This window comes from Procambarus clarkii, chromosome 26, assembly GCF_040958095.1.
Source record: "Procambarus clarkii isolate CNS0578487 chromosome 26, FALCON_Pclarkii_2.0, whole genome shotgun sequence".
Taxonomy (NCBI): Eukaryota; Metazoa; Arthropoda; class Malacostraca; order Decapoda; family Cambaridae; genus Procambarus; species Procambarus clarkii.
This window is the reverse complement of record NC_091175.1, coordinates 24,512,533-24,522,532: the sequence shown is the minus strand read 5'-3', so window position 1 is coordinate 24,522,532 and position 10,000 is coordinate 24,512,533. Positions and strand designations below refer to the sequence as shown.

General features: G+C 42.0%; 1 protein-coding gene across 1 annotated transcript in view; it reads left to right on the top strand.

Moving 5' to 3' along the window:
• The window catches only part of LOC123756878 (alpha-amylase), a gene marked incomplete at its 5' end in the record, with an annotated part of 75,560 nt that overhangs the window by 2,367 nt on the left and 63,193 nt on the right, over positions 1 to 10,000 (top strand). Inside the window, 3 exon segments of the mRNA XM_069331989.1 lie at positions 3,142 to 3,299; positions 5,141 to 5,319; positions 7,643 to 7,781. Coding sequence (XP_069188090.1) covers positions 3,142 to 3,299; positions 5,141 to 5,319; positions 7,643 to 7,781 — 476 coding nt within the window.

The following is a 10,000-nucleotide window of genomic DNA, read 5'->3' as shown; positions in this document are numbered from 1 at the left end:
CAGGAATTGGTATAGGAAGGCATGAAAGCTGAACTTGAAGTGGCAGCAGATCTATAATGAAATGTAGGTAGGGTGGGAGAGGTTGTATGATAAGATGAAGGGAGGGTGGCAGAGGTTGTGGGATAAGATGTAAGTAGGGTGGCAGGGGTTGTATGATAAGATGCAGGTAGAGTTGCACAGAATGCTAATTGCAGAGACACAACTGAACACAGTTGTGTGATTGGAAGGGAGATTTGCAGCAGGGTAGTATGACTCAAGAAAGACAGGGTTGCCAGGAATTATGATTGAAGATTTGCAGGGTTTCAAGGAAGGCAGGATAACATGGTAGTTTTGTAGCAGTAGTGCAATCCTGCATGATTGTCATGTATTATGGTAGTACTACAGCATGGTGCTAAGTGAGTATGACTGGCGGATTAGGGTTGACAGGGTAGTATAATCTTAAGATAGCACGATGGAAAGATAGTATGATCGTTAGATACCATGATGGAAGGATATTATGTTCTTAAGATTGCAGTGTGGAAGAATTGTATGACCTTAAGGTTACCAGGTGGGAGAAATGACTACTCTTAAGATAGTTTGATCTTAAGATAGTAAGGGGAAGGATAGAATTATCTCAAGGTAGTAAGGGGGAAAGATAGTATGGTCTTAAGATAGCAAGGCGGAAGGGTAGGATGATCTGAAGGTAGTAAAGGGGAAGGATAGTATGATTTTAAGATAGCAAGGTGGAAGGATAGTATGATTTCAAGATAGTATGATCACAATATAGTAAGGGGAAGGATAGTATTATCTTAATAAAGCATGGTGGAAGGATAGTATGATCTCAAGATAGTAAGGGGAAGGATAGAATGATCTCATGATAGTAAGGGAAAGGATAGCATGATCTCAAGATAGTAAGGGAAAGGATAGAATGATCTCATGATAGTAAGGGAAAGGATAGGTTGATCTCAAGATAGTAAGGGGAAGGATTGTATGATCTTAAGATAGCAAGGTGGAAGAATAGATTACTAAAGCAAATCAAGTGACTGGGTAGTGTGATTAAACGGTTGAAGGGAGGAATGATACATAATTGCAGGAAGACAAAGTTGCAGAGAGGTATGGTTTTAGGAAAGAAACGTTGAACAGAAACAAATATTAGTGGGAGGGAGGTTAATATAATTAGTGGGAAGGGTGGCAGCGTGATAGGACTAGAAGGACAGGTAGTAAGGCAGTGTATCAGTACATAACCATTGTCGTACAATCGCATGATATAATGAAAGCAGGTCGTATGACTAGATAGAGGTTCAAAATGAGGTCGAGTAATATGATTGGAGTGAGACAGGGTGACACTGTAGTATGATAGGAGCGAGGCATGTAATTTGACATACCTGAGACAGAGTGGCAGGGTAGTATGATTGGTGGGAAGCAGGATGACAAGGTAGTATGACTTGAGTGTGACAGAGACAATGCCGCACATTCAGCAGCCCATTTTCCTAAAATGAAAGTACTTATAGTAACGATGTGATCGATCGAACAAATATGGACTTGATGGACCAACATAAAGTGGAATTTTGTATTGCTGAATTTGGACAAACAGTAATTGTTTTTTTATTTATGTTGGTAATGACACCTAACCTTACCATCCTAGGCCTAATCCTGGCTATATGAGGCCAAATATAATACTGTGCATGTGTCTGCTATACTAGGCTTATGAATATTTGTTGGATTTTAGCTAAATTTTTTCCGACTATAAAATGGATAGTACCATATTATACTTTCTGTTTGTCATCACGTCGATATCAGTTCGATCGTCACACATAGTTAAGAAAAAAAGAGTATTATCTTATCAGCAGGATGGGTTGGACTGGAGGGAGGAAGGGAGGGAGGAGGGCTATGTGACTGAAGGTAATGAGGTTAGTAGCACTAGAGGAAAGCAGTATGACAAGATAGCAAGGAAGGTAAGACGGAAAGAATGTAGAAATACATGAAGTAATGCAGAGAGAAAAGTTATTATGATTAGTGTGAAACATGGTAACAGCGGAGTATGAGTGGAATTAGGCATGGTAACAGGGCAGTATGATCGAAGGGAGATAACAAGGGAATGATTATAGGCAAGGAAAATAATAACACTGAAGGCAGGAAGGACATGAAAAAATAGGAGATGAAGTATAATAAAATGGTTTTAGGTCAGTAGGGAGGCTGGTTCGGATGCTTGTAGGAAGGCAGTTAGTGTGCTTGTTTGAAGAAAGGTTATGATGTTTGTAGAGAAGCAGGTTAGTATGGTTTTAGGGAGCTGGTTAATATACTTTTACGGAGGTTATTTAATGTTTTTAGGGAGGCTGGTTATTATGCTTTTAGTGAAGCAGGTTAGTATGCTTTTAGGTAGGCTGGTTGGTTAGTATTCTTGTTGTAGGGAGGCTGGTTAGTATGCTTGTAAGGAGGCTGGTTAGTATGCTTGTAGGGGGACAGGTTAGTATGCTTGTAGGGGACAGGTTAATATGCTTGCAGGAGGGGGGGGGCTATTTAGTATGCATGTAGAGAGGCTATTTAGTATGCATGTAGGGAGGCAGGTTAGTATACTTGTAGGGATGCTGATTAGTAAGGTTGTAAGGAGGCTGGTTAGTAATCTTTTAGGGAGGCTGGTTAGTATACTTGTTGGAAGGCAGGTTTGGGGGAAAGGTTAGTATGCTTGTAAGATTAAATTGACTGTAGGCAGAATAGAAGTGTTAATATGACTGGAGAGAGTTAGGGAAACACCATTGTATGATATGAATAGTTTGGCTGAAGGCAGGGGGGTCACATTGCATTTTCATCTGAGTAAGGGCACGCTTGTATGTCTGGAAGAAGGCAGGCTGACAGGATTTTACTATACACTATAGCAAACTATAGCATAGCAGACTATAAACGGGCAGAGTGACAGGGGTGTTATGGTGTGAGAGCGACAGGCCGGCAAGGTAATAAGAGAGAAACAAGTAATATTAATATCATTCATGTGGTGCGGAGTGCCAGGAGTGTATGACTGGCGGGATGATGAGAGTTATGGGAATAAGGATATTCTGTAAGAGATGTAGTGATAACAGTATGCTAGTGAGAGTGAAGTACAGACAGTGGGCACGTGTGTGTGTGTCCTTTGTGACAGTGGCGCTGAGGACTCATCTCCCACAGAATAATCGTGGATGCCGTGGTCAACCACATGACGGGTCTCGGGAGGTCTGGCCAGGGCTCCGGCGGCTCCTCCTTCAACGCTGACAACCTGGACTTCCCCGGCGTGCCCTACTCCAACCTCGACTTCACTCCCCGGGACCTGTGCCCCTCGTCCGATGGTGAATATCTCTCTCTCTCTCACTCTGTAATTTATCAGTATTACTGATGTTTCTAAGTGTGGTAAACTGCCCAGTTATATTTTCTTGTGGTAGATGTTGACATTTCATAGACAACATCCAGCAGCCTTCATAGACAACATCCAGCAGCCTTCATAGACAACATCCAGCAGCCTTCATAGACAACATCCAGCAGCCTTCGCAGACAATATCTAGTTGAAGACATTTTCCTTTTGAACTATATGCAATTTGGAAATAATTTCCATTAAATGTTTTCATTTGGAGACCTTAACAATTCTGAATATCTTTCTTAGAGATAATTTGAAAACAGCCATCAGATGGCAGTTGTGTCAGACTGAACTCTGAAGTACTAAATTGTTACATCCTATAAAAAATACCGCCAGGAAATGGTTAAAGTTTTGACATAGATTGTTTCTAAATGATTCTTCCGAAGAAAAAGTCTCTAAAAATATGGTAGCCTAAAGAAGACTGTCATTATTTGTGTTCACTTTCAACTTTGCTCGTCTGCAAATGTGCAGATTCAATTCAAACCTGTTTTCAAATGAGCTATTCTCCTAAAAGAGTGTTCAAATTAGTATACATTTGACAAAGAATGTTTCCAAATGGAAACAATCCTAACAAAGACAGCCTCCAAAAAAAGGCAGCTACTGGATTCTGAGTGTAGTAAATATAATACAATTACCGGAGATCTGCAAATCATCAATGAAATTACAAAATCTTGAAGAGAAAAAAATACTAAGGAATACAAAACAATTTGTGTATAATTGATATAGATGATACTGGAATTCCTAGCTACAAGCATTATCAGTAAGCCATTTAATGTCTTTAGCTTTGTCTTGCCCTTATTAGACCCCCCCCTTATACATTATTCACTTTCGTTACATGCAACCATCTACAGACTGGACATACTTTCCTTAGAGTTTGTGAACACAGGGTGCACAAACACAGGGACGACACAATTACTCCTGATAACTGATATCTTTCCTCATGAGAAGAAATTTAGAAAGATTAAATTACACTAACTTGGAAGGTGAAGAGTGAAGTTGGTACCTGACCGAAATATACAAAATGATGAAGGGATCACCAGGAGGGCCACTGAATGTTAATTATGAAAATTACTGGTTTGAAATAGGTTTGTAATTTACGGAACATTGTCCAAGTAATACATTATACTCGGAAACATTAGACCATACCAAGCGTAAGTTAAGTACATCTAGACATAATTTACAGGCGACCTGCTCAGTCATTTACAAAAGAATGAAAGCAATTGTTATTTGTAACTTTAATTCGTTTACTTAGAAAATAAGCAAATCGGTCTTAATTTTAATTGACTTTCAGATGAAGTGGACTTTGAGATTGCAAGTGGACTTTCAGATTCCAAGAGGACTTTCGGATTGGAAGTGGACTTTCTTGCAGTGATTTTGAGTCTTCTGAATATATTTCCCACTGAAATTTCGTATCGTCTGCAAATCTGCAAATGATGCTGATCAATCTTGAATCAAAATCTTTCATTTGTATCGTAAACAATATAGGTCCCAGAGCAGTGCCTTGAGGCACTCCACTAACAACAATTTCTCACTTTGACTTATCTTCATTTTTACATTCATCCACAATTGTTTCCTTTGTTTGTTTCCACACTTGAAACTCTTTGTTTCCTTTGGAATAACCATGCCCTAGTCCAACTTAAGACACCACCACCAATACCGTGAGCCTCTTCTTTTCTAATATCCTTCATATGACACAGAATCAATGCTTTGCTAAAGTCAAAGTATACAACGTCACACTCATTACTATTGTACATTATAGTTACTTTGCCTGATCAGGTAATGTCAACAACTACAACGACGCTAACGAGGTGAGGAACTGCTACCTGGTGGGCTTGACTGACCTGTACGGCGGGAAGGACTACGTCAGGCAAAAGATCTCTGAATACTACAACGACCTTCTCGACATCGGTGTGATGGGCTTCAGAGTGGATGCCTCCAAACACATGTGGCCAGGGGTGAGTAGAACCTATCGGCACGGAACAGTTGACCCTGCCGGCACGGAGCAGTAGACCCTGCCAACACGGAGCAGTAGACCCTGCCGGCACGGAGCAGTAGACCCTGCCGGCACGGAGCGGTAGACTATGCTGGCATGGAGCAGTAGACCATGCCGGCACGGAGCGGTAGACTATGCTGGCATGCAGCAGTAGACCGTGCAGTAGACGGAGCATGTGTTTCCCTGTTTGTTAACACCAAGTTTAAAATATTAATTTTCCCGTATCACTTCAAGACGATCTAAATAGCGATATGAAATGGTCGAAAGACTAGAAGATGCTGTTTAATACTGACGAATTTCAAGGTTTTCTGCCTAGTAATGATGATAAAGTTACAGAATATGAGCAAGATAGTGTTGAGATTGCAAAGTCCGATTGCGGAAGGGATCTGGGAGTTATGATTAGTGAGAATTTAAAGCCAAACAGTTCCTTGCATAGATGTTCGAAATTAATTCAAATCGAACACTGGGATTTATCTCTAGATATTTATCTCTAAAAGCGTTAGTTATGAAACACCTGGAGTTACTCTTCAGCTATATTTTGCCCGTTACCATGTTTAGATTATCAGTTCAGTTGGTTGCCATACTCTGGAATACAAAACCACTAGAATGCGTCCAGCAAAGGATGACAAAGTTAAAATAATTTTTCCCCGCGTTGGTTCCTTAATGTGTTGCGTAAGAAAGCAATCGTCAATTAATTATAGAAAATCTTCTGCTTCATTATTCCCAGTTCTGCTCAACCAGTTTATTCCACTAAAATTAAAATCACCCATGACACAAATACTTTTAGACCTAGATGCTCTAGATATTTTATCCCATAGATGCTTTGCTTCCATCATGTCTAAGTACGGTGGCTGTATATAACTCCTATTATAAGATTATTTGCTTTTTAGTTTAATTCTATCCAAATAGTTTCTGTGTGTAGCTCAGTTTTAATTCCCTCTTTGAGACTACATTTCAAATTTTCCCTAACATATATTGCTACTCCCCCTCCTCGTCTAATATATCTATCTGTGTGAATTAGTTAAAATCCATTTATTTGATATTCAGCTAATAGTTCTCTGTTTTCTACATCCATCCACGTTTCGGTAAGTGCAATAATATATATTTTTTTCTGTGCAGACAGGAGCATTTAATTCGTTTATTAAGTTTCTTAGACTTCTACTGTTAATGTAATATACCCTAAGTGTATTGTTATTTTGAGGTCCTTCTCTTTTCCTGATCATTTTGCCAATTTGTTTCCTCCACAAACACATACTTTTATTACTTCCTTTCTCCATATCAATTCCCATACCACTGCCCAAACCCAAACAAACGCCTCCAACGACTGGTTCCAACGAGTTCGCAACAGCAACAACCCCAGCCCTCAATAGATGCACCCCATCCCGAGCATACATATAATTTCTTCCATAGAAGTCTTCCCAGTTATCTTTGAATGATATTGCATTTAAGTTGTAATATTTTTCCAGCCGGCAATTGACACCAAGTGCCCTCGACAATTATTCATTTCCAACTCCCTTTCTTGGAAGAATGCCACATATGATCAGGATTCCTCCCTTGCTCCTATCTAATTCTATGGCTGTCTCAAACCTCTGTATCAGTGCCTCACTCCTAACTCGTCCAACATCATTTCCACCTGCACTAGTACAAATAATGGGTTTGTTCCCCTTTCCAGCCATAATATCATTCATGTTGTTAATAATATCCCCAATTCCAGCTCCCGGATAGCAAATCCTTAACCTGGTTTCCCTATCTCTGGCACAAAAAGTTCTGTCTAACTACTTCACCTGGAATCTGCCACAACCAAAATTCGCTTAGGTACTTCCTTTACTCTCTGAATTTTTGAGGACCTGCTCCTCGTTGCTCTTTGTTGCTTTGCCTTTCAAACGAACTGCAGGCTCACTCGTCCTCCAACACAGCAAATGAGTTAGAAGTCCTTAGGATATCTGTAGGCGGCTTTGTCAAAGTCTTCTTAAAACCCCCTGTCCTTTACGATTAGGACCTGGAAACCATTCTGGACCTGAAAGCCAGGTGATGATTAATGACCAGATGCACTTTGCCCCTACAGGTCCTGGAAGGCATCCAGGGATTGACTAATGACCTGATGCACTTCGCCCCTACAGGACCTGGAAGGCATCCAGGGATTGACTAATGACCTGATGCACTTTGCCCCTACAGGACCTGGAAGCCATCCAGGGGTTGACTAATGACCTGATGCACTTCGCCCCTACAGGACCTGGAAGGCATCCAGGGGTTGACTAATGACCTGATGCACTTTGCCCCTACAGGACCTGGAAGCCATCCAGGGGTTGACTAATGACCTAAGCACCGCCGCCGGCTTCCCCAGTGGCCGGCGTCCCTTCTTCTACCACGAGGTGATCGACCAAGGCGGAGAGCCCATCAAGGTGTCCGACTACTTCAGTGTTGGTGGGTGTTGATACCACTTGTTGCTGACACCAGTTGTTGCTAACACCAGTTGTTGCTGACACCAGTTGTTGCTAACACCAGTTGTTGCTGACACCAGTTGTTGCTGACACCAGCTGTTACTGACACCAGTTATTGCTAACACCAGTTGTTGCTGACACCAGTTGTTGCTAACACCAGTTGTTGCTGACACCAGTTGTTGCTGACACCAGCTGTTACTGACACCAGTTATTGCTAACACCAGTTGTTGCTGACACCAGTTGTTGCTGACACCAGTTGTTGCTAACACCAGTTGTTGCTGACACCAGTTGTTGCTAACACCAGTTGTTGCTGACACCAGTTGTTGCTGACACCAGTTCTTGCTGACACCAGTTCTTGCTAACACCAGTTGTTACTGACACCAGTTGTTGCTGACACCAGTTGTTGCTGACACCAGTTATTGCTAACACCAGTTGTTACTGACACCAGTTGTTGCTGACACCAGTTGTTGCTGACACCAGTTGTTACTGACACCAGTTGTTGCTAACACCAGTTCTTGCTAACACCAGTTGTTGCTGACACCAGTTGTTGCTGACACCAGTTGTTACTGACACCAGTTGATACTGACACCAGTTGTTACTGACACCAGTTGTTGCTAACACCAGTTGTTGCTGACACCAGTTGTTGCTGACACCAGTTGTTGCTAACACCAGTTGTTGCTAACACCAGTTGTTGCTAACACCAGTTGTTGCTAACACCAGTTGTTGCTAACACCAGTTGTTGCTGACACCAGTTGTTGCTAACACCAGTTGTTGCTGACACCAGTTGTTGCTGACACCAGTTGTTGCTAACACCAGTTGTTGCTAACACCAGTTGTTGCTGACACCAGTTTTACTGACACCAGTTGTTGCTAATAACAGTTGTTACTGACACCAATTGTTGCTGACACCAGTTGTTACTGACACCAGTTGTTGCTAATACCAGTTGTTACTGACACCAGTTGTTGCTGACACCAGTTGTTGCTGACACCAGTTGTTGCTAACACCAGTTGTTGCTAACACCAGTTGTTGCTGACACCAGTTGTTACTGACACCAGTTGTTGCTAATACCAGTTGTTACTGACACCAGTTGTTGCTGACACGAGTTGTTGCTAACACCAGTTGTTGCTGACACCAGTTGTTGCTAACACCAGTTGTTGCTGACACCAGTTGTTGCTAACACCAGTTGTTATTGACACCAGTTTTTGCTAACACCAGTTGTTGCTGACACCAGTTGTTGCTAACACCAGTTGTTGCTGACACCAGTTGTTGCTGACACCAGTTGTTGCTGACACCAGTTGTTGCTGACACCAGTTGTTGCTGACACCAGTTGTTGCTAACACCAGTTGTTGCTGACACCAGTTGTTGCTGACACCAGTTGTTGCTAACACCAGTTGTTGCTGACACCAGTTGTTGCTGACACCAGTTGTTGCTAACACCAGTTGTTGCTAACACCAGTTGTTGCTGACACCAGTTGTTGCTGACACCAGTTGTTGCTGACACCAGTTGTTGCTGACACCAGTTGTTGCTGACACCAGTTGTTGCTAACACCAGTTGTTGCTGACACCAGTTGTTGCTGACACCAGTTGTTGCTGACACCAGTTGTTGCTGACACCAGTTGTTACTAACACCAGTTGTTGCTGACACCAGTTGTTGCTGACACCAGTTGTTGCTGACACCAGTTGTTGCTAACACCAGTTGTTGCTAACACCAGTTGTTGCTAACACCAGTTGTTATTGACACCAGTTTTTGCTAACACCAGTTGTTGCTGACACCAGTTGTTGCTGACACCAGTTTTTGCTAACACCAGTTGTTGCTACCACCAGTTTTTGCTAACACCAGTTGTTATTGACACCAGTTTTTGCTAACACCAGTTGTTGCTGACACCTGTTGTTACTAACACCAGTTGTTGCTGACACCAGTTGTTATTGACACCAGTTTTTGCTAACACCAGTTTTTGCTAACACCAGTTGTTGCTACCGCCAGTTTTTGCTAACACCAGTTGTTACTGGCACCAGTTGTTGCTGACACCAGTTGTTGCTGACACCAATTGTTGCTGACACCAGTTGTTACTGACACCAGTTGTTGCTAACACCAGTTGTTACTGACACCAGTTGTTGCTGACACCAGTTTTTGCTAACACCAGTTTTTGCTAACACCAGTTTTTGCTAACACCAGTTGTTACTAACACCAGTTGTTGCTGAC